At 38.5% G+C, this 25766-nt stretch overlaps 1 protein-coding gene and 1 non-coding gene across 4 annotated transcripts in view; both read left to right on the top strand.

Moving 5' to 3' along the window:
- CIAO2A (cytosolic iron-sulfur assembly component 2A) overlaps nucleotides 1-25766 on the top strand; it is a 104561-nt gene that overhangs the window by 43413 nt on the left and 35382 nt on the right. For all 3 annotated transcript variants that reach the window (XM_077128181.1, XM_077128182.1, XM_077128183.1), the window contains exons 2-3: nucleotides 4311-4475; nucleotides 21674-21723. In XM_077128181.1, coding sequence (XP_076984296.1) covers nucleotides 4311-4475; nucleotides 21674-21723 — 215 coding nt within the window. The remainder of the gene's footprint in view (nucleotides 1-4310; nucleotides 4476-21673; nucleotides 21724-25766) is intronic.
- Nucleotides 4484-4600, top strand: LOC143656685 (U5 spliceosomal RNA). The gene has a single exon (XR_013162589.1). It is a non-coding gene; the product is annotated as a U5 spliceosomal RNA (small nuclear RNA).

The following is a 25766-nucleotide window of genomic DNA, read 5'->3' as shown; positions in this document are numbered from 1 at the left end:
CTATTATTTATTTTTATTCGATATGTTCTACTCTTCTGTTGATATAGTAGCTAAAAGGAGCATCAGACACAAGGTTTTCACATTCACAGAGTCTCATTGTGAAAGCTATATCATTGTTCAATCATCATCAAGAAACATGGCTACTGGAACACAGCTCTACATTTTCAGGCAGTTCCCTCCAGCCTCTCCACTACATCTTGAACAACAAGGTGATATCTACTTAATGCATCAGAATAACCTCCAGGATAACCTCTTGACTCTGTTTGGAATCTCTCAGCCATTGACACTTAGTCTCATTTCACTCTTCCCCCTTTGGTCGAGAAGGTTCTCTCAATCCTTTGATGTTAGTTCTCAGCTCATTCTAGGGTTTTTCTCAGTCCCTTGATGATGAGTCTCAGCTCATTCCAGGATCTCTGTCCCATGTTGCCAGGAAGGTCCACACCCCTGGGAGTCTTGTCCCACGCAGAGAGGGGGAGGGTGGTGAGACTGCTCATCATGTTGGCTGGAGAGAGAGGCCACATCTGAGCAACAAAAGAGGCTCTCTTGGGGGTGACTCTTAGGCCTAAATTTTAAGTAGACTTGACCTATCCTTTGTGGGGTTAAGTTTCATATGAACAAACCCCAAGACTGGGGGCTCAGCCTATAGCTTTGGTTGTCCACACTGCTTGTGAGAATATTAAGAATTCAACTTGGGGAAGGTGAATTTCTCCCCACTCTTACCATTCCCCAAAGGGGGCTAAAAGCAATAGTTTTCAAAGCATTCTTCAACAAGTAGTTACAGGACAGATCCCAGAGTTTGTCATGGGCTACCATATGATCCTCTCAAATTTTTCCTTCTAGCTGCTCCAGAATATAGGAGGCTAGGAGGCTTAAGTATTTTTTTGTCATCACAATTGACTTTTTTCTTCTTTTTTTGAAAAATAACATGTATACAAAAAAGCTATAAATTTCAAAGCATAGCACCACAATTTGTTGTAGAACATATTTCAGAGTTTGACATGGGTTACAATTTCATAATTTTAGGGTTTTATTTCTAGATGCTCTAAAACACTGGAAATTAAGAGATATCATTTTAATAATTTAGCATTCTATTTCATATTCATTTGTTAAGTCTATCTTCACTGTATAACTCCACCATCACCTTTGATCGTGCCATCCCTCTCCTTAGGGGGGGGGGGGTGTTTGGGCTATGGCCATTCTAAATTTTTCATATTGGATGCATCTGTCACAAATATGGGGTAGGAGATGGAACTAGCTGATATTCTGGAGAGGCAGGGCTAGATTTCAGGACTTATCTGGACCAGGGACTCATCTAGAGATTATAGGTTTCTGGAAAGTTACTCTAGTGTGTGGAACCCTTGTGGAATCTCATATATTGCCCTAGGTGTTCTTTGGGATTGGCTGGAATGGTCCTGGTTGGGGGTTGGCAGGTTATGATAGGTAGCAAGGTCTAATTGAAGCTTGTGTAACAGCAACCTCCAGAGTAGCCTCTTGACTCTATGTGAACTCTCTCTGCCACTGATACTTTATTAGGTACACTTCTTTTCCCCCTTTTGGTCAGGATGGCATTGTTGATCCCGTGGTGCCAGGTATGGATTCATCCTTGGGAGTCATCTTTCACCCTGGGTGTCATGTCCTACATAGTGGGGAGGGCAATGATTTCACTTGCAGAGTGGGCTTAGAGAGAATGAGGCCACATCTGAGCAACAAAAGAGGTCCTCCAGAAGTAACTCTTAGGCATGCCTATAGATAGTCTAAGCTTCTCCGCTACCTACCTAAGCTTCACAAGAGTAAGCCTCATGATTGAGGGCATGGCCTATTGATGTGGGTGTCCCTAAGGTTTGACACAGTATCAGGGGATTCCCTGATGGTGAGGTTTAATAGTTCCATATGCTTTCTCCCATCCCTCAGGGGCTTATCTCTTCTCTATAACCTCAGAGTAAGAAGAAACTTGTCCTTTCCAAGGCCAACCCAAGCTCCCACATCCCCGATCCCATTGCATTCTGCTTATTTTACCAGTCTGTCCTCATCTCTCCGTTACATTTTCAATCCCTCTTCTTCTACTTGATATTTCTCCTTTGGCTACAAAACATACTCACATTTCCCTTATCATTGTTCTGGTTTCCTCTAAAGCTGCTTTCCTTTCTCTATTCTTCCTTTCCCTTCCAAGGCCCATTTGACTACATTTCTAGTTTCCTCTCTTTTCCTCTTTTGCCAACTATATACCTCTCTCACCTCTATAACAAAAGTATTTTCTTACTGGTCACCTATTTTTTTGCTCTTCTCAGCCTGAATTTTTTTGTAGCATTTGATTTTGTTAACTACCCATATCTTCCCTTCTCTGCTACTACCCTAATCTTCCCTTCTCTGCCACTTCTTGCTTTTCTTTTCCTTTTTATCCTAAATTAGGTGCTTCTCACATGTCTATCTTGGGTCTCTTTCCCTTTACATCAGTGGTTTTCATAGTGGGTTGCACATAAGAATAACCTTTAGAGTTTTAAAAGCCCTCAGTGCCCAGTCCAAACTTCAAACCCATTATTTCAGAATCTCTGCAGTAGGACCTAGACATCACTTTTGTTTTTTTAAGGCATTTCCACTGATAACCAATATTCAGCCAAGGCTGAAAACTTACTTTTTGTTGATCAGTTCAACAATCATTCTAGCCTTAGTGGTCTGTTAAACTCTGTGCTAGAGTCCAGTGTCTCTTGGAAGATTCCATCAGATTATCCCTTGAGCACCTCAGAATCATTACTTATGAAATTGAACTTATTTTCCCCAGGCCCTACTCAAATTTCTTCCTGTATTCTCTATTTTGTTTACCCTATCACTGTTCTCCCAGACAAATGGACTTAAAATGTCCTTTTTTCCTTTTCCTTGTCTTATATATCCAATGTCAAATGCTGTTGATTCTGCTGCTGAAAGTACTTCTTCATGCGTCCTCTACTCTCCATTACCATTTTCATGTGCCTATTTTTGGCCCAGCTTTTTCAGTTGGTAGCTTTAGCTCTGCTCTTTAGTTCTTAGTCTACATTGGTAGATAAGTTATTGGTGACAGCACTGTGCTGTACATATTATTCCCTTCTTCAGAACTTCTTGTGGCCCACCTATTGCCTGTAACCTGATATACAAGACCCTTGATTGTCTGGCCCAAATCATTATTTTACTTCCTTTCATTTATCTTGGGGTTCAGGAGAGCTAAACTTTTTGTTCTTTGGTTTCCTTTGCTTTAAATGCTAAATATTGAAACATTATCCAGTTTTTAAAGGCTTGATTTTGATTACACTTTAATAAAGCCTAATACCACATTAGAAGAAATAAAAGTTATTTCTTCCTCTTGGGCTTCCATGATGTTTGTTTCATGCTTGTTATACTCCATCTTGATTTTTAAGAGTCATAATTTATATATTTTTTCAGGTATGTGAATGTACAAAGCACTTTAAACATATTATCTCATTTAATTTCTAGAGCAACCCCATAACATACATTTTTGTCTTTGTTTTATAAATGAGGAAATTGAGGGATGGGGAGGTGAGCTAACTTGCCTAAGGTCATACAGCCAGTAAGCAGCAGAATCTGAACCTCTGTCTGTTAGTCTTCAGAGTTCATCTTCCTAGCCAGTGTATTATACTGAGTTTCCCCAAACATTAATTTCTATGTCTAGTTCATTTAGAGATCCCTCACAGTGCCGTGCATGTTTTATATGTACTAAAACTGCAATATATATTACTGAATAAGTGAGTCCAGAATATTTTTTTACTAGTGGTTCCTCCTTAATTTTTTGTTTTTCTGTACGTTGTATGGTGGGGTCACATTTCATTATTTTTCCATGTGAGTATCTTGTTATTGCAGCACCATTTGTTGAATTTTTGTTTGTTTGGGAAGTGCATGCACCAGGAATCAAACCTGGTCTCCTGCATGGCAGGTGAGAATTCTGTCACTGAACTATCCTTGCACCACCCCCCTCCTTAATTTTTCATTTGCATTTTAACCAGGTGAACATCTGTGCTTGAAATTGGCACAATGTTTACTCACACTACCTTGTTGGGTCTTCATATGCTCTATCTGGAAACAGGCAATTCTACAATGTTCGATCTGAGAAACTGGATGTGGTCTTACCACCAAAAATAGTAATCCAAGGAAACACTTTTCACCAAAGAAAGTAATAGTGGAAATTTCTATCAGAAACCTTGGGCATTGTCGTGCTATTTGCTTAAACAAAGAAGTCAAGATTTGAACTGGGACTGGCAAAATAATCTTTATTTAGAAAATTCATGTTTTAACATAATACTTTGTCTCTAATGATTCTTTAGATTTGATTCGAACTATCCGAGACCCAGAGAAGCCCAATACTTTAGAAGAACTGGAAGTGGTAACGGAAAGTTGCGTAGAAGTTCAGGAGATAAATGAAGAAGACTATCTGGTTATTATCAGGTTCACACCAACAGTACCTCATTGCTCTTTGGCGACTCTTATTGGTAAGAATATACTCTGGTTTTTCCTCAGACCATATAAATCTTTCGCCTTTTACTAAAGATTTCCGTGGAGAGGAACAACTTTAAGTTTGTATCTAATTTTTCGAGGCCTTGTGTTTTGCAGGGCTTACCAGATAGTAAAAAGATTAAAAAAAAAATAGAATATATATATATATATGTATGTATGTATTTTGCTAATCCTAATCCAAAATAATAATTTGCATTATTTATCACACTTTATGGTTTATAGAATGTTCTTATGTATTCATCTGTGGTCCTCACAAATTAACGTGTGAGGGAGTTTAAATATTATCTTCATTTTACAGATGAAGAACCTGAGACTCAGAGTTTAAGTGACTTTCTCTGGATCAGTAGCTAGGATTTCATGAAGCTGAAACTCAAACTCAGATCTTCTAACTCCAAATCTATTTCTCTTTTAGTTATGCTATACTGTTTCTCTAAGGTTTGCATGTCCACATGAGAATGGGTGTGGGTCAGCTGTTCTGAGTTCTAAAGATTGGAGTGGGTACAAGTATCAGACTAGTTCTGCTGTCATCACCATCTCCTTTCAGCTGATTGTTGGCATCTATGTAATATGGACAGAAGTCTTGGAGGGAGAGTTTTTTGGAGACAGTTTGCCATTTGAGAGGCTACGTTCTCTATATTGGATTAGTTATCAGTAATGTATACAATAGGCATCTTTTATTATATACTTTCTTATAAAGACATAAATGTTTCAAACCAAATGTCCATTCAGTAAGGAATTGATTAAGTAAATGATAGTGTATATAAATGATGGAATACTATGCAACTATGAAAAAGAATGAAGACCTTCATGTACTGATAAGAAAAGATCTCTGTCACACACTGTTAAGTGTTAAAAGCAACGATAAACTTGCAGTTCCCCTAGATGGCAGTGTAGAACACTCCTCAGTTCCATTCCCCCACAAAATCTTTGAACAACTAACAAAAACTGACAGATCCAACTTCTTTAGTGCTCCAGAAAACAGAGGGTTACAGTAACAGAGGGTTCACTAAATCAAGAAAACACAGCTTAAAAGTGGTAAGAAAAGCTCATGTTGCCCTTGCTGGCCACTCCCTGCTCCCTCGCGGACAGAGAGTGGAACTGGCCCATGCTCTCATTGTGGGTCCCAGGCCCTGTTTCAGAGGAAGTAGGGTAACCGCTATACACATACTGGGGTGTCTGTTCATTGGAGTCTGTCTTCTAGGTGGCATTCTGAAGGACTGAACCAGAACAATCATCTCTGGCTCTCCTCTCCAGAACTTGCCCTTCAGGCAAAAGCAGCTTACAAAATGCTAAAGCAGTGTAAGAAACAATCAAAGCAGGTGGCTTGGGACAGAGGACTTGTGGGATACCATCAGATGTAGCAATAAATGCATTATGGGAATACCAGAAAGAAAAGAAAGAAAGAAAGGGGCAGAAGGAATATACAAATAAATAATGGCAGAAAATTTTGAAAATTTAATGAAAGACATGAATATATACCTTGAAGAAGCCAAAGAAATCACAAACATGATAAGCTCAAAGAGAGAGTTGCGCTCAGTCCCCAAGGGCAAGGAGAACATTCTAAAGGTTATAAGATTAAAGCAATAGGTCAAATACAAGAGAATCCCAGTAGGTTCTCATCAGAAACCATGGAGGCAAGAAGGCCATGGGGTGAAATTTTCACACTTCTGAAAGGAAACAATTGCCAACTGAGAATTTTTTGTCTAGCAGGATTTTCTTTAAAAAATGACAAATTGATTAAGACAGTTCCAGAAAAATAAAAACGGAGGGAGTTGATTACTTCTACATCTGCCCTCCAAGTAATGCTAGAGGGAGTTCTTTGATTTGCAAGAATTTTGTTGAGGATTTTTGCATCTATATTCTTAGGAGAAATTGGTCTGTAGTTTTCTTTTTTTGTAATATCTTTGTCTGGCTTTGGAATGAGGGCGATGTTGGCTTCTTAGAATGTGTTAGGTAGCTTTTACCCCTCTTCAATTTTTTTGAAGAGTTTGAGCAGGATTGGTACTAATTCTTTATTGAATGTTGGTAGAATTCACATGTGAAGCCATCTGGTCCTGGACTTTTCTTTTTGGGGAACTTTTTAATGACTGATTCAATTCTTTACTTCTGATTGGTTTGTTGAGGTCATCTGTTTATTCTCAAGTCAATGTTGGTTGTTTATGCCTTTCTAGGAAGTTGTCCATTTCATCTACATTGTCTAGTTTATTAGCATAAAGTTGTTCATAGTATCCTGTCATTACTTCCTTTATTTCTATGGGGTCAGTTGTTATGCCTCCTCTTCCATTTCTGATTTTATTTATTTGCATCCTCTCTCTTCTTTTTATCAACCTCGCTAAGGGTCCATCAATCTTACTGATTTTCTCATAGAACCAACTTCTGGTTTTGTTGATTTTCTCGATTGTTTTTATGTTCTCAATTTCATTTATTTCTGCTCTAATCTTCATTATTTCTTTCCTTTTGCTTGGTTTGGGGTTAATTTGCTGTTCTTTCTCTATTTCTTCCAACCGGACAATTAATTGCTTGATTTTTGCTCTTTCTTCTTTTTTGATATAGGCATTTAGGGCAATAACTTTCCTTCTTAGCACTGCCTTTGCTGCATCCCATAAATTTTCATATGTTATGTTTTCAGTTTCATTTGCCTCGAGATATTTACTGATTTATCTTGTAATTTCTTCCTTGATCCACCAATTGTTTAAGAGTGTGTTGTTGAGCCTCCATATATTTGTGAACTTTCTGGCACTCTGCCCATTATTGATTTCCAGCTTCATTCCTTTATGATCTAAGAAAGTGTTTTGTATGATTTCAATCTTTTTAAATTTATTGAGATTTGCTTTGTGACCCAGCATATGGTGTATCCTTGAGAATGATCCATGAGCACTTGAGAAAAAGGTGTATCATGCTGTTGTGGGGTGTAATGTTCTATAAATGCCTGTTAAGTCTAGCCTATTTATTGTATTATTCAAATTCTCTGTTTCTTTATTGATCCTCTGTCTAGATGTTCTGTGCATTGATGAAAGTGTGGAATTGAAGTCTCCAGCTATTATGGTAGATGTGTCTATTTCTCTTTTCAGCGTTTGCCTCATGTATTTTGCAGCATTCTGGCTCAGTGTATAAATATTTATGATTGTTATGTCTTCTTGTTGAATTGTTCCTTTTATTAATACTTAGTGTCCTTCTTTGTCTCTTATAACTGTTTTACATTTGAAGTCTAATTTGTTCGATATTAGTATAGCTACTCTTGCTCTTTTCTGGTTGTTATTTGCATGAAATATCTTTCCCAACCTTTCACTTTCTTTTTTTTTTTTTATTAATTAAAAAAAGAATTAACAAAACAATTAGAAATCATTCCGTTCTACATGTACAATCAGTAATTCTTAATAACATCACATAGTTGCATATTCATCATTTCTTAGTACATTTGCATCGATTTAGAAAAAGAAACAAAAATACAACAGAATAAGAATTAAAACATTAATAGAAAGAAAAAAAAAAAACAAAAAACCTATACCTCACTGCAGCTTCATTCAGTGTTTTAACATAATTGCATTACAATTGGGTAGTATTGTGCTGTCCATTTCTGAGTTTCTACATCCAGTCCCGTTGCACAGTCTGCATCCCTTCAGCTCCAATTACCCCTTCTCTTTTTTTTTTTTTTTTTAATTAACGGAAAAAAAGAAATTAACCCAAAATTTAGAAATCATACCATTCTACATATGCAATCACTAATTCTTAACATCATCACATAGATGCATGATCATCATTTCTTAGTACATTTGCATCGGTTTAGAAAAACTAGCAACATAACCGAAAAAGATATAGAATGTTAATATAGAGACAAAAATAAAAGTAATAATAGTAAAGTCAAAACAAAACAAAACAAAACAAAACAAAACAAAAACCTATAGCTCAGATGCAGCTTCATTCAGTGTTTTAACAAGATTACTTTACAATTAGGTATTATTGTGTTGTCCATTTCTGAGTTTTTATATCTAGTCCTGTTGCACAGTCTGTATCCCTTCAACTCCAATTGCCCATTATCTTACCCTGTTTCTACCTCCTGCTGGACTCTGTTACCAATGACATATTCCAAATTTATTCTCGAATGTCTGTTCACATCAGTGGGACCATACAGTATTTGTCCTTTAGTTTTTGGCTAGACTCACTCAGCATAATGTTCTCTAGGTCCATCCATGTTATTACATGCTTCATAAGTTTATCCTGTCTTAAAGCTGCATAGTATTCCATCGTATGTATATACCACAGTTTGTTTAGCCACTCTTCTGTTGATGGAGATTTCGGCTGTTTCCATCTCTTTGCAATTGTAAATAATGCTGCTATAAACATTGGTGTGCAAATGTCCGTTTGTGTCTTTGCCCTTAAGTCCTTTGAGTATATTCCCAGCAATGGTATTGCTGGGTCGTATGGCAATTCTATATTCAGCTTTTTGAGGAACCGCCAAACTGCCTTCCACAGTGGTTGCACCATTTGACATTCCCACCAACAGTGGATAAGTGTGCCTCTTTCTCCGCATCCTCTCCAGCACTTGTCATTTTCTGTTTTGTTGATAATGGCTATTCTGGTGGGTGTGAGATGATATCTCATTGTGGTTTTGATTTGCATTTCTCTAATGGCCAGGGACATTGAGCATCTCTTCATGTGCCTGTTGGCCATTTGTATTTCCTCTTCTGATAGGTGTCTGTTCAAATCTTTTTCCCATTTTGTAATTGGGTTGGCTGTCTTTTTGTTGTTGAGATGAACAATCTCTTTATAAATTCTGGATACTAGACCTTTATCTGATATATCATTTCCAAATATTGTCTCCCATTGTGTAGGCTGTCTTTCTACTTTCTTGATGAAGTTCTTTGATGCACAAAAGTGTTTAATTTTGAGGAGCTCCCATTTATTTATTTCCTTCTTCAGTGCTCTTGCTTTAGGTTTAAGGTCCATAAAACCGCCTCCAGTTGTAAGATCCATAAGATATCTCCCAACATTTTCCTCTAACTGTTTTATGGTCTTAGACCTAATGTTTAGATCTTTGATCCATTTTGAGTTAACTTTTGTATAGGGTGTGAGATACGGGTCCTCTTTCATTCTTTTGCATATGGATATCCAGTTCTCTAGGCACCATTTATTGAAGAGACTGTTCTGTCCCAGGTGAGTTGGCTTGACTGCCTTATCAAAGATCAAATGTCCATAGATGAGAGGGTCTATATCTGAGCACTCTATTCGATTCCATTGGTCGATATATCTATCTTTATGCCAATACCATGCTGTTTTGACCACTGTGGCTTCATAATATGCCTTAAAGTCCGGCATCGCTAGACCTCCAGCTTCGTTTTTTTTCCTCAAGATGTTTTTAGCAATTCGGGGTACCCTGCCCTTCCAGATAAATTTGCTTATTGGTTTTTCTATTTCTGAAAAATAAGTTGTAGGGATTTTGATTGGTATTGCATTGAATCTGTAAATCAATTTAGGTAGGATTGACATCTTAACTATATTCAGTCTTCCAATCCATGAACACGGTATGCCCTTCCATCTATTTAGGTCTTCTGTGATTTCTTTTAACAGTTTTTTGTAGTTTTCTTTATATAGGTTTTTTGTCTCTTTAGTTAAATTTATTCCTAGGTATTTTATTCTTTTAGTTGCAATTATAAATGGGATTCGTTTCTTGATTTCCCCCTCAGCTTGTTCATTACTAGTGTATAGAAATGCTACAGATTTTTGAATGTTGATCTTGTAACCTGCTACTTTGCTGTACTCATTTATTAGCTCTAGTAGTTTTGTTGTGGATTTTTCCGGGTTTTCAATGTATAGTATCATATCGTTTGCAAACAGTGATAGTTTTACTTCTTCCTTTCCAATTTTGATGGCTTGTATTTCTTTTTCTTGTCTAATTGCTCTGGCTAGAACCTCCAACACAATGTTGAATAATAGTGGTGATAGTGGACATCCTTGTCTTGTTCCTGATCTTAGAGGGAAAGTTTTCAATTTTTCCCCATTGAGGATGATATTAGCTGTGGGTTTTTCATATATTCCCTCTATCATTTTAAGGGAGTCCCCTTGTATTCCTATCTTTTGAAGTGTTTTCAACAGGAAAGGATGTTGAATCTTGTCAAATGCCTTCTCTGCATCAATTGAGATGATCATGTGATTTTTCTGCTTTGATTTGTTGATATGGTGTATTACATTAATTGATTTTCTTATGTTGAACCATCCTTGCATACCTGGGATGAATCCTACTTGGTCATGATGTTTAATTCTTTTAATGTGTTGTTGGATACGATTTGCTAGAATTTTATTGAGGATTTTTGCATCTGTATTCATTAGAGAGATTGGTCTGTAGTTTTCTTTTTTTGTAATATCTTTGCCTGGTTTTGGTATGAGGGTGATGTTGGCTTCATAGAATGAATTAGGTAGATTTCCCTCCACTTCGATTTTTTTTTTTTTTTTCCACTTCGATTTTTTTGAAGAGTTTGAGGAGAATTGGTACTAATTCTTTCTGGAATGTTTGGTAGAATTCACATGTGAAGCCATCTGGTCCTGGACTTTTCTTTTTAGGAAGCTTTTGAATGACTAATTCAATTTCTTTACTTGTGATTGGTTTGTTGAGGTCATCTATGTCTTCTTGAGTCAAAGTTGGTTGTTCATGTCTTTCCAGGAACCCGTCCATTTCATCTAAATTGTTGTATTTATTAGCGTAAAGTTGTTCATAGTATCCTGTTATTACCTCCTTTATTTCTGTGAGGTCAGTAGTTATGTCTCCTCTTCCATTTCTGATCTTATTTATTTGCGTCCTCTCTCTTCTTCTTTTTGTCAATCTTGATAAGGGCCCATCTATCTTATTGATTTTCTCATAGAACCAACTTCTGGTCTTATTGATTTTCTCTATTGTTTTCATGTTTTCATTTTCATTTATTTCTGCTCTGATCTTTGTTATTTCTTTCCTTTTGCTTGCTTTGGGATTAGTTTGCTGTTCTTTCTCCAGTTCTTCCAAGTGAACAGTTAATTCCTGCATTTTTGCCTTTTCTTCTTTTCTGATATAGGCATTTAGGGCAATAAATTTCCCTCTTAGCACTGCCTTTGCTGCATCCCATAAGTTTTGATATGTTGTGTTTTCATTTTCATTTGCCTCGAGGTATTTACTAATTTCTCTTGCAATTTCTTCTTTGACCCACTCGTTGTTTAAGAGTGTGTTGTTGAGCCTCCACGTATTTGTGAATATTCTGGCATTCCGCCTATTATTGATTTCCAACTTCATTCCTTTATGATCCGAGAAAGTGTTGTGTAAGATTTCAATCTTTTTAAATTTGTTAAGACTTGCTTTGTGACCCAGCATATGGTCTATCTTTGAGAATGATCCATGAGCACTTGAGAAAAAGGTGTATCCTGCTGTTGTGGGATTTAATGTCCTATAAATGTCTGTTAAGTCTAGCTCCTTTATAGTAATATTCAGATTCTCTATTTCTTTATTGATCCTCTGTCTAGATGTTCTGTCCATTGATGAGAGTGGGGAATTGAAGTCTCCAACTATTATGGTATTTGTGTCTATTTCCTTTTTCAGTGTTTGCAGTGTATTCCTCACGTATTTTGGGGCATTCTGGTTCGGTGCGTAAATATTTATGATTGTTATGTTTTCTTGTTTAATTGTTCCTTTTATTAGTATATAGTGTCCTTCTTTGTCTCTTTTAACTGTTTTACATTTGAAGTCTAACTTGTTGGATATTAGTATAGCCACTCCTGCTCTTTTCTGGTTGTTATTTGCATGAAATATCTTTTCCCAACCTTTCACTTTAAAGCTATGTTTATCTTTGGGTCTAAGATGTGTTTCCTGTAGACAGCATATAGAAGGATCCTGTTTTTTAATCCATTCTGCCATTCTGTGTCTTTTGATTGGGGAATTCAGTCCATTAACATTTAGTGTTATTATTGTTTGGATAATATTTTCCTCTACCATTTTGCCTTTTGTATTATATATATCATATCTGACTTTCGTTCTTTCTACACTCTTCTCCATACCTCTCTCTTCTGTCTTTTCGGTTCTGACTCTAGTGCTCCCTTTAGTATTTCTTGCAGAGCTGGTCTCTTGGTCACAAATTCTCTCAGTGACTTTTTGTCTGAGAATGTTTTAATTTCTCCCTCATTTTTGAAGGACAATTTTGCTGGATATAGGAGTCTTGGTTGGCAGTTTTCCTCTTTTAGTAATTTAAATATATCATCCCACTGTCTTCTAGCCTCCATGGTTTCTGCTGAGAAATCTACACATAGTCTTATTGGGTTTCCCTTGTATGTGATGGATTGATTTTCTCTTGCTGCTTTCAAGATCCTCTCTTTCTCTTTGACTTCTGACATTCTAACTAGTAAGTGTCTTGGAGAATGCCTATTTGGGTCTAATCTCTTTGGGGTGCGCTGCACTTCTTGGATCTGTAATTTTAGGTCTTTCATAAGAGTTGGGAAATTTTCAGTGAAAATTTCTTCCATTAGTTTTTCTCCTCCTTTTCCCTTCTCTTCTCCTTCTGAGACACCCACAACACGTATATTTGTGCGCTTCATATTGTCCTTGAGTTCCCTGATACCCTGTTCAAATTTTTCCATTCTTTTCCCTATAGTTTCTGTTTGTTTTTGGAATTCAGATGTTCCATCCTCCAAATCACTAATTCTATCTTCTGTCTCTTTGAATCTATCATTGTAGGTATCCATTGTTTTTTCTATCTTTTCTACTTTGTCCTTCACTTCCATAAGTTCTGTGATTTGTTTTTTCAGTTTTTCTATTTCTTCTTTATGTTGAGCCCATGTCTTCTTCATGTCCTCCCTCAATTTATCGATTTCGTTTTTGAAGAGGTTTTCCATTTCTGTTCCTATATTCAGCATTAGTTGTCTCAGCTCCTGTATCTCATTTGAACTATTGGTTTGTTCCTTTGACTGGGCCATATTTTCAATTATTTGAGCGTGATCCGTTATCTTCTGTTGGCGTCTGTGTATTTAGACAAATTTCCCTGGGTATTGGATCCAAAAGTTTGGAAGATTTTTCTGTGAAATCTCTGGGTTCTGTTTTTCTTATCCTGCCCAGTAGGTGGCACTCGTGGCACACATTTGTCTGCGGGTCCCACCAGTAAAAGGTGCTGTGGGACCTTTAACTTTGGAAAACTCTCGCCGTCCGGGAGGTTCGCTAGCCGAAGCGGCTTGGAAGGGTTCGAGCCGGCCCGGGGTCCGAATGCGGGGAGGGTTGCTGGCCGCCGCAGCCCGGGAAAGCGCCTGTCTGAATTTCCTAGTCGCCCGGGCAACAAGCGTGGCGGGAGGGCGCCAGCGGCAGCGGCCCACCCGGAAGAGTGCACGTTCCCCGGGAGTCATGGGTTTGGAAGGGGCCTCCCCCACCCATCACCATTCTCCGCGGCCTGGGGATTTCCGATCCAATTCTCTCAGTTGGTCCGGGGGGCCGCGCGTGGTGTGGGCGCCAGCCGCCGCGGTTTCAGGGGACCGCCTCTCCAATTCTCCCAGCCGGCCCGGGAAGGGGGAAGGGAGTGACTCCGGCCGCTTGCCGCCCTGCCCGGTGAAGCCCGCGCGCCTCGGTGATCTCACCCGAGCGGCTTCTCTCAGCCAGCCAGCCGTTCCAGGATGGGGTACGCTGTCTTTTTTATCTCTGTTGTGGCTTTGGGCACTGTTCTGTATAGTTTCTACTCCCCTAGTAGCTGTCCTGGAGAAGAAACTAAGATCTGCGCGTCTTACTAAGCCGCCATCTTCTCCAGAAATCCCCAACCTTTCACTTTCAACCTAAGTTTATCTTTGGGTCTAAGATACATTTTCTGTAGACAGCATATAGATGGGTCCTGTTTTTAATCCATTCTGCCAATCCATGTCTTTTGATTAGGGAGTTTAATCCATTAACATTTAGTGTTATTACTGTACGGGCAGTACTTTCTTCTACCATTTTGTCTTTTGGATTTTAAATGTCTTATCTAATTTTTCTTCTTTTTACCTTTACTGATAGTCTTCATTTCTACACTCTTCTCCACACCTCTTTTATCTGTCTTTTCTTATCTGTCTTTAGTGCTCCCTTTAGTAGTTCTTGCAGAGCCAGTCTCTTGGTCTCAAATTCTCTCAGTGATTTTTTTGTTTGAAAATTTTATTTTCCCCTTCATTTTTAAAGGACAGTTTTGCTGGATATAGAATTTTTGGTTGCCAGTTTTTCTCTTTTAGCAATTTAAATATATCATCCCACCGTCTTCTCACCTCCATGGTTTCTGCTGAGAAATCTATGCATAGTCTTATTGGGCTTCCCTTGTATGTGATGGATTGCTTTTGTCTTGCTACTTTCAAGATTCTCTCTTTTTCTTTGACATCTGACATTCTGATTAGTAAGTTCTTGGAGTACATCTGTTTGGGTCTTTTCTGTTTCGGGTACTCTGCACTTCTTGGATCTGAAATTTTAAGTCTTTTATAAGGGTTGGAAAATTTTCACTGATAATTTCCTTCATTAGTTATTCCCCTCCTTTTATCTTCTCTTCTCCTTCTGGGACACCCACAACATGTATATTTGTGCACTTCATGTTGTCTTTCAATTCCCTGAGTCCCTGCTCATGTTTTTCCATTCTTTTCCCTATATTTTCTTTTGCTTGTCGAATTTCAGATGTCCTGTCCTCCAGTTCACTAATCCTATCTTCTTCCTCTTGATATCTGATATTGTAGGTTTCCATTATTTTTTCATCTCTTCTACTGTGCCTTTCATTCCCGTAAGTTCTGTGATTTGCTTTTTCAGACTTTCATTTTCTGTTTTTTGTTCATTCCTTGCCTTCTTTATATCCTCCCTCAAGTCACTGAGGTATTTGATTTTTGATGAGGTTTTCCATGTCTGTTCAAACATTCTGAATTAATTGTTTCAGCTCCTGTATCTGATTTGAATTGTTGGTTTGTTCCATTGACTGGGCCATTTCTTCATTTTCCTAGTATGATTTGTCATTTTTTGCTTGTGTCTAGGCATTTAATTACCTTGATTAGTTTACTCTAGAGATTGTTTTCACTTTTTTTACCTATGATTTTCTTGCTGAATGACTTTGTTGTCTATCTGTTCTTTGGCATTCAGTTCAACTTATTCTGGACCTCTAACTTAGGTTTTGTTTAACAGAGCAGAATTTTTCAGTTCTTATTTTCTTGTTTCTTGCCCTGCCTGTATGGTGCCTTTTTTTTTTTTTTTACCCCCCTCAGGAGGCTTTACTTAGCTATTGTAGACCCCAGCCAGATTTTCCCAGACCAAACTGGCCTCTTGTCAGGAGAAAAGAGTCATGTGGGTCAGCTTTCCCTGAGGGTGAGACTCAGCAGATTGAAAGGCTTTCCTATGAAGCCTCTGTCCTCTGTATTTTCCTATCCTGCCCAGTATGTGGCACTTGTCTGCTTGCAGGTCCCACCAGCATAAGGTGATATGGTAACTTTAACTTCACCCAACTCTCCCTGTTGGGGGCATGGTGGAGACAGAGAAGAGGTTGCATTTGTGTTTTAATCAGTTCACTTTTCCAGACTCTGGGGTCTGAACTGCTTGAGGGAGGGATTCCACCAGAGCTGGGCCCCACCCCTCTCCTGGGAAAGGCACAGGCTCCAGACAAACACTCAAACAAGCTTAATTCTGCCTTTGCCTGGGGCAGTGGAGCCTGTGAAGCCTTGCAGCTGTATCCAAAGAGCAGTCAAGCCATAGAAACACAGCCAGCAAAACGAAAGAGAAAAATCTTTTTCAGAGCAGGACCCTCGCACCCCCATTCCTCGGGTTTGCCAATCAAGAGCTGAAGTTGATATGTTGCTCTGTGTATCTCCAGGTCCTATGTGCTCCCTCCTTTCCTTCAGGGCCCAGACCTTTTCAAATCCAAAAAAAACTCTTTTTTTGTTTTTTTTCTTTTCTTTTTCCATCAGCCCTGCCCCCTCTGTGCCTGAGCAAAAACCAGCGACCTCTGCTTTTACTCGAGGTTCAGCTCTGCTGGGGGCCTATTTTTAGTAGTCAGAATTTATTAATTAATTCCACAGTTGGAGTATGGTTGTGCTTAGCTCCTACTGCTAGTAAACTCTCTTTCCTTTTCCTTCTGGGAAGCAGCCTGTGGGGGTGGGGCATCAGCCGTGATTGGGGAACTCAGGGTTCTGGGTGGGCTTGCAGCTCATCCTGACCGGGGTACACTGTGTGTCTGGTCACTGACTTGGCCCCAGCAGTTGTTTTGTACTGTTCCTAGCTATTTATTAGCTGCTCTGGAGGACGAACTAAATCCCACACCTCGCTAAGTTCCCATCTTAGCCAAGACCCAGGGCATATCTTTTAATTCCATAAAGAAATGTCCTCACTCTCCCTCTACACATGATGGTGAAAGATGCAGCAGTAACCTATTGGATTGAGCAGTAACCATTACTGGATTGAGCCGAACAGCTGTCATACTGTAAGGAGACATGTCTGTATGCTTTTTTTTCAGTAAACAGGTAGAAATTTACTAGGAACACTTGTGAGAAGGATATGTGTGCGTTCTTGCAAAGAAAAAAATGAGAGGCCCCAATACTTGTATTAATAGATTTTTGTTCTTTTTGTAATTTTATTAACTTTTTTACTACCCTCCTCTTTTCTTTTATTGATATTTGGGCACAGATGACTAACTTAGGCAGGGTCAGTTGGCTCCACCCTTCTCCATAGATGACTCACTTAGGTAGAGATCATTTGTCCCCCAGGTGCTGTTTATTGCTGTTATTCTCATAGATATCTTTCTCCTTCAGGCCTGACCATTTCTGGGAATTTTCCCTCTGCTTATCCAGCCACTGCACTAATTCTAACCCTGCCTCATTTCCCCCACAGAGTTTTCTGTTGCCCTTAATCTTAAGGGAATTGGGGCCTATGGTCTGTCCTCTTCTTTAGTTGCTTGAAGCTGTCAGTGGGTTGTAGGCCCTACTTGGGGGAGCATAGAAGTCTCTGGCTAGTCTATGAAGGGTGAATGATTGATTGTGGGGAATAGGAACATAGCCTCTGATGAGAAGTTTGTTGTGAAAGGCTTCCTATCTGGAAGAAACAAATTGGGTGAGAAATTGTATATGTGGTCTGAACAGAAGCAGGAGCATGATGGGGCTCAGGGTATTTTTTAGAGTTTTTAGGAATACTGTTGGTTGGGGCTTGGCACATTATGGTAGTTTGTAATATCAGGCTGGTATTTTCATAAGAATACCTCTCTATTTGAAGCTTCTTAGCCACTGAAATTTTATTTTCATTTTTTGGTTAAGTAATTTTGTGTTCAGAGGCCAGGCTCATCTTTGGGAGTCATGTCTTACATTGCTAGGGAGACTTACACCCATGGAAGGCAAATTCCATGTAAGAGGAAACATAGTAAGTTTATGGAGTTTGGCAACAAAAGAGGTTCTCTGTGGATGACTCTTAAGCATTAATTATAAGTGGGCCTAGCTTTGCCATTTCAGAGATAAGTTTCGTAAGGGCAAGCCTCAAGATTGTGGGCTTGGCTTATTAAATTGGGAGCCCCTAATTTCTAAGAGAATAGCAAGAATTCCCCAGGTGGGTAATACATTTAATAGTTTTAAATTGTTTTTTAGTCTTTTAAGGGACTTTGCAAATATCTTGGACAGTGAAAACATTGTTAAGTTTTTAGGAATTTTATACAATTTTAAAACATACAACAAATTAACCTTAACAGAAGGTTAGAAGATCTTTTAATTACTGTAACATTTCCTAATCACTTTCTACGTATGTTAAATTATTTTAGCACCTCACTTTTATAAGGTGAAAGAACAAATCATTTGTGACAGTTTTCCTTAAGAGTGAGAAGACCTGTTTTTTGAAATAAAGGATGATAAGGTCAGCATAAACATTTAAACAGTACTCAGATGGTTAAGAGAGCAACGTTGACTGTGACAGACAGAATTTATTTTCATAAACTCTCTGTAAATTTTTGCATCTATTTAGGTCTTGTAGTCAACAGTGACTACAAACAAACCCTACTTTCTAAAACTCTTCACAACTTTCAACATCTACCCTGGGCTTGTAGTCAGCAATGACTACAAACTTCACTTCCTCAAACCTTGAACAACTTTCCATATCCATTAAGACTACAAAATTCACTTTCTTAAACCCTTCTGTATCCATCTAGGGCTTATAGTCAGCAGTGACTACAGATAAAATTTATACCATACTCAAAATATTTTAGTTCACAAATTAATGTATTGCAAGACTGTGCTGAGGCAGCTGGAGGTTGGTAAGGTTTGCTGCTAAGGCATTTTTAAAGATAGGAAGACTATTTCAAAACCCTTGGGGCTATGTAAGCAGCGTGGGGATTTTACTGTTAAATCCCTTCCATTTAAAAGCAGATGGGTACTGAGAGTCAGGGTGAAGAGGGATACAAAACAACAATAATAACAACGACAAAAACATGTCTTTAAGATTTAGGACTGAGAACTTGAATGCAGGCAGCAGGGTTTACTTAGCAAGCTAGTTCCAGGATGCTTTCATCCTATAAGGATGGGTTCATTTGCTTAAGGATCTCTTCTGGGATGCCAATAGGTCTTGATCTAGAAGGAGCCTCAGGGCAAGCAGGGTATACTAGTCTTAAGGTGGTTCCCATGGAGTGAAGAAAATCCCTCCCTAGAAGGGGGCTGGAGCATTCAGGAACAATGAGAGATCAATGGGGTACCAGAATGTTGTTAATCCTACAAATGAGAGGAGTAATGAAGGTCCTAGTTTTAGCTTTATCATTGACTCCCATGACTAGGCAAGTCCAAGTAGAGGTAGGCCTAGGATGGCAATTGAGAACAGAGTAAATGACTCTATTATTTAATTGAGAATTTCTTGCCTGCCACGTCGAGAGTCACCCAAGGCTCTTCTAGGTTGATGGTCAAATGTGAAGTTGGCAGAGCCATAGTAGCCTCAAGTACCTTCAGTCTTCTTCACTTGCCACAAGCAGGGGTCGAGGGGCTGTTCTGCTCCCATTTTGGGAGACATGCAGTCCCTTGTCCCATTGTCCATGTTGGTGGCACCTGAGGAGAGGCCAGAGGTTGAGGGTTGTCTTGAAGTTTTGGGCACTCTCTCTGCCAATGGCCCTCTGACTCATAGTTGAAGCAAAGCCCTTGAGGCTTGGAGCCATGATTTGGGTGACCTCAAGAGGACAGGATGCTTTTAGCAGTGACATCAATAAGCTAAGCCTTTCTCTGGTCTTTCTGCTTACCTCTCTTTGGCTTCTCCTCCTCCTCAGTCTTGTCCTGATTCTTAAAGTTAGCCTAACAGGTCATTAGTCAGGGTTTGCAGGTCCATGGAGAATTTTTGCAGTTTTCTCTGAATGCCAGGGACAGACTAACTGATGAAATGGGTGCCTAGCAAAATATGACCTTCTCGGAACCAAGGCTGACATTAGTTTATCTTTTTGGGCTTCCTCTAACCTCCCCTGGAACAGAGCCGGGTTTTCCTTTTCTCCTGAGTGATCTCCTTTAGCTTCTTACAGTTAACTGACTTGTTGATACATTTTCTTATACCTTTTAGAAAACAAGTTTTCAAAGGGGGTTATTAGTAAGATTTCTTCTCTATTGAAAATTGAAGCATGGTCATAACACAAATGCCAAGTACCTCTTAGGTCCTTTACTTAATAGAGAGCCATAAAAATTTGGGCATAGGGAATTTCTGACTACTTTCCCTGTCTTTTCCAGACTGGAGGTTTGTATTGTAATTTAGAATGCCCTTGGAGGGCTATGCTTCCCCATCTTTTAGCTTATATTGACTGTTGGTGTTTCCCATTTTCTCTGGAAAAGGAAGCAGAGGAGCCTCACTAGAGCTGGTATGACCACTGGTGTCCCAATGTGCGTTAGAGCTGGGCATTTCCCTCTCCCCTAACTTAGTCTTTTGGGAACATGGAAAGTACAGTTGCTAGGTATCCCTAGAACACGTTTCCTGGGACATGTCTGGATCTACATTTCCAAGGGTTTCCCAGGCCTTCCTGGAAAAATTCTAGGGCAGTGCTGTGCTCTCAAGGAGTCCTTCTCCACTGATCCAATCTCTTGGGAACACAAGGAGTAAAGTCACTGGGCATCCTGGGACATGTTGCCAGGTGTCCCCTGAGCATTCCTCCCCGGGAGATGTCTAGACCTAGGTCCCAGGGTGAGGGTGCTTGCCCCACTTGAGAGAAACTAGGACAGCAGTCTTAAGAATACCTTTGTCTTCTAAGTTTCCTATTTCCTGAGGGCTGAAACATGAGCATGCCCTAGAAGAAGGGAAGCTTTATGTTTGGCTGCAGTGGATCTCAGTGAAGACCAAACAATCAAGGTCTAAAGAATAGATACTCCCATTGGAAAATACTCAGTTCCCATGAGCATAGACCAGAGGTGATCCCCTAGAATGTCAGAGACAGCATCTTGTTTGGTACAAGAATCAGCCAAGAATCCTGTGTTACAAAAGAGGAGACTCTCATGGAGGCAGGGGAGAGGACCTCTGTTGAAGAGGTGTATAGAGGAACAGATCCAACAGGAAGAAGAGTTGGAAGGGCAAGGAAATCTTAGGCAGGCAAGGATCAGGAGGTGGTCCCCAGAGGGGAAGAAAGGAGAGAATGTGGGAAAGTCTTGGAGAACCAAGGAGAGAGAGAGAGAGAGAGGAAAATAGGGGGACTTGATTTGGCTTCCATTGGATTCCTTTTCAATATGGAGAGAAGCCTTAATCAAGTCTTAAGGACAATCTCTCCCACAGCTCTGAGTCTCCTTGGATTTGCATGGCTTGGAGACAGGCTCCTGCCACCTCCAAGGAAGGAGCCTGAGACCGAGAGTAGACCAAGTTTTATGCCCTGGGGAAGCCAGATCAGAGTACCTAGATGGCTAGAGACACAGAGTCACATGAGGACATAGGAGAGGATAACAGTGAGCCAAGCAAGAAGAAAAAGCAAAAGCACACAGCCAAGCCTCCTAGTCAACAGCCATGACTTACCAGTCCAGATGGCTGGAGTGTCTCCTGGCTGGCTTGCCAAAATATTGCTGAATTTGGTTTCCAGGTTCTTGACCCTGCCACAAGAAAGAATTCATGGGTGCAGCATAGAGTAAGCAGGTAGAAAATTTATTAGGTATGCATGTGAGAAGAAACATGTGTACCTAATAAAGAAAGGTGAGCGCTAAGAGCTTGTATGATTTTTGAAGAATCAACCAGAAGAGATAACTGGGACTTTTTTTTTTTCCTCCACAGGTCTATGCTTAAGAGTAAAACTTCAGCGATGTTTACCATTTAAACATAAGGTAAGCAAGATAGATTTTTTTGTCTTTTTTAATAACAGTATTGATGTATAATTTATAAGCTCTATGTTTCACAGTGTAACGTGTACAATTTAGTGAATATTCAGAGTTTTAAAACATCACTACTATCAAGTTTAGAACATTTTTATCACCAATAAAATAAACATGATACCCATTATATCACTTTCTATTTCCCCCAGAAAACCATACCCCACTACCAGTCCCAAGCAAACACTAATCTACTTTTTGTCTCTAGATTTGCCTATTCTGGATATTTCAAAACAATGAAATCATGCAATATGTGGTCATTTATGATTAGCTTCTTTCACATAGAATAATGTTTTCTGATTAATCTATGTCATAGCATATATCAGTGTTTTTTTCCTCTTTATTGCCAAATAATATTTCATTGTATAGACATATCACATTTTATTCATCCTTTCATCAGTTGAAGGACATTGCACTATTTCCTACAATTCTGGCTATTATGAATAACAATTCTATGAATATTTGTTTACAAATTTTCAGTTATCTTGGGAATATACCTTAGCGCTCTAAGGTATATTACCAGGTAATTTGGTAACTCTGTTTAACTTTTTGAGGAACTGCCAGACTGTTTTCCATAGCAGCTGTACCATTTTACAATCCCTTCAGCAGTGGATGAGGGATCTAATTTCTCCACATCCTGGCCAACACTTACTATCTTTTTGATTATTGCTATCCTGGAGGTTTTGTAATGCTATCTCATTGTTTGTTTGTTTTTTAATTATTATTAAAGAAGTTATAGACTTACAGAAAAATCATGCATAATAGAGTTCCCATGTACCACCCTATTATTAATACCTTACATTAGTGTGCTACATTTGTTATAATTCATGAAAGAACAATTTTTTATTTGTGCTGTTAACTACAGTCCATGGTTACATTAAGGTTCACTGTTAGTGTTGTACAATCCTATAGATTTTTTTTTTAATTTGATACAAGCAATATATATATACGACTTAAAATTCTCCTTTTAACCACATTCAGGTATAAAATTCAGTGTGGTTGATTATGTTCACAGTGTTTTGCTACCATCACCATCACTCACAACCAAAACATTTCCATTGTTCCTGTACAGTTTAAGCCCAAATTTCCATTCCATACCCTAGGAACCTATATTCTAGATTCTCACTCTGTGAGTTTGCTTATTCTGATTTTTCATATCAGTGAGAGCATATAATATTTCCCCCAGAAAACCACATCCCACCCCCAGTCCCAGGCAAATACTAATCTACTTTTTGTCTCTAGATTTGCCTATTCTGGATATTTCATATCAATGAAATCATACAATTTTTTTCTTTTTTTTTCCTGACTTATTTCACTCAACATGGTGTCTTCAAGGCTCATTTTGTTGCATTTATCAGAAATATATTCTTTTTTATGACTGACTCATATTCCATTGTATGTATATACCACATTTTGTTTATTCTTTCATCTGTTGATGCCACTTGGATTGTTTCCATCTTTTAACAATTATGAATAATGTCATTATGAACATCAGTGTGCAATTATCTGACTCCCTGCTTTCAGTTCTTTTGTGTATATACTTAGAAGAAGGATTGACAGGTCATATGGTAGTTCTCTACCGTACTTTTCTCTGAAGAACTGCCACATTGTCTTCCTTAGAGGCTGCACCATTTTATATTGCTACCAGCATTAAATGTGTATTCCTATTTCTCTCCTTCCTCTCTAACACTAGTAATTTTCTGTTTTTTTTAATAACAACCATTTCAGTGGGTATGCAGCAGGATCTTACAATGGTTTTGATTTGCATTTACCTTATTGCTAATGATGCTGAGGATGTTTTCATATGCTTTCTGGTCATTTGTGTAACTTTGGAAAGATGTCTATTCAAGTTTATTGCTCTTCTAATTGGGTTGTCTTTTTATTTTTAAATTGAAGGATTTCTTTATATATTCTGATTATTAAACTTTTATTAGATATGTGGTTTCCAAATATCTTCTCTCATTGTATAGATTGTCGTTTTTTCTTGATAAGGTTCTTTGATGCACAAAAGTTCAGTTGAGCAAATTCAGTTGAGCTCATAAATGAGCAAATTCAGTTGCTCATAAATATGAAGGCTGATTTATGAGCTCTCAATTCATTTCATTGGCCTGTCCTTGTTCCAGTAGCATGCTGTTTTGATTACTGTGACTTTGAAGTAAGTGTTAAGATTGGGAAGTGTGAGTTTTCCTTTCATTCTTCTTTTCAAGATGGCTTTGGCTGTTTCACAGCCCCTTACCTTCCCTAAAAATGGATATTTGCCTTTTCCATTTCTGCAAAGAAGGCTGTTGGAATTTTTATTGGATTTGCATCGAGTCTGTTATCATTGTAGAATTGACATCTTAACAGTATTTAGTCTTCCATTCCATAAATAAAATGTCCTTCCATTTATTTAGATCTTCTTTGATTTTTTTGTGCAATGTTTTATAGTTTTCTGTCTATAAATCCTTTACATCCATGGTTAGATATATTCCTGGATATTTGATTCTTTTAATTGCTGTTGTAAATGAAATTGTTTTCTTGATTTCCTCTTTGTATTGTTCATTATTAGTGTATGGAGACACCACTGAGTTTTGTTTGTAGATCTTGTACCCCACCATCTTGCGGAATTAATTTATTAGCTGTAAGAGCTTTCTTTTGGACTTCTCAGGATTTGCAGTATATAGCATCTTGTCATCTGCAAATAGGAAAGTTTTACTTCTTCCTTTCTAAATTTGATGCCTTTTACTTCTGCTTCTTGCCTAACTGCTCTGGCAAGAACTTACAGTACAATGTTGAATAACAGTAGACAGTGGTGACAGTGATCTTGGAGGGAAGGCTTCCAGTGTCTTACCATTGAGTATGATGTTAGCTGTGTTTTTCATACATACTCTTTATCATGTTGAGGGAATTTCCTTCTATTCCTAATGTTCCAAGTGTTTTTATCAATGTGGAGTGCTGGATTTTGTCAAATGACTTTTCTTGGTCAATTGAGATGATCATACAGTTTTTATCCTTTATTCTGTTAATATATTACATTAATTGATTTTCTTGCATCAAACCACGTTTTCAGACAGCATAAATCTCACTTGATCATGGTGTGTAATTCTTTTAATGTAATATCTGATAGAATGAGATATTCTGTGGATTCTGTTTGCTAGTATTTTGTTGAGGAATTTTTCATCCCTATTCATAGGAGATATTGGCCTGTAATTTTCATTTCTTATGGTGTCTTTATCTGGCTTTGGTGTGAACGTGATATTGGCCTTATGGAATGAATTTGGGAATGTTCCTTTGATAATTATTTCAAAATAGTTTGAGCAGAGGTACAGTTAAGTCTTCTTGGAATGTTTGGTAAAATTCACCTGTGGAGCCATTTGGTGCTATGCTTTTCTTTGTTGGGAAGTTTTTTATTACTGATTCAATCTCTTTACTGGAAATTAGTTTGTTGAGATACTCAGTTTCTGCTTGAGTCAGCGTAGTTAGTTTGCATGTTTCTAAGAATTTGTCCATTTCAGCTGGATTATCGAATTTATTGGCATACAGTTGTTTAGACTATCCTCTTTGTGTTAGTCAGGGTTCTCTAGAGAAACAGAATCAACAGGAGAGATATGTAAATATGAAATGTATAAAGGTGTCTCATGCAACCATGGAAATGGAAGAGTCTAAAATCTGTAGGGCAGGCTGTGAGCCTAGTGGCTCTGTTGAAGGATCTAGATGAATTCCATAGGAGGGGCTCACTGGCTGAAGAAGCAGTGAAAGAGTGTCTGTTTTTCCTTAAAAGCCTTCAACTGACTGGATTATCTCCTTGTAGGAGACAGCCTTAGTTGCTTGCAGATGTAATCAGCCACAATGCAGTCAGTTGACTGATAATTTAATACTCCAGCTTCTGGTTTATCAACCAGCCATGAAATATCCTTCAGCAATGGTCAGGCCAGTGCTTGCCTGACCAGATAACTGGGCATAATCATTTAGCCAAATTGACACCAGAACCTAACCATCACAGTTTTAATCCCTTGTTT

The sequence above is a fragment of the Tamandua tetradactyla genome, chromosome 14 (assembly GCF_023851605.1).
Source record: "Tamandua tetradactyla isolate mTamTet1 chromosome 14, mTamTet1.pri, whole genome shotgun sequence".
Taxonomy (NCBI): Eukaryota; Metazoa; Chordata; class Mammalia; order Pilosa; family Myrmecophagidae; genus Tamandua; species Tamandua tetradactyla.
Note: the sequence above shows the minus strand (reverse complement) of the source record. Positions and strands in the feature narration are given on the sequence as shown.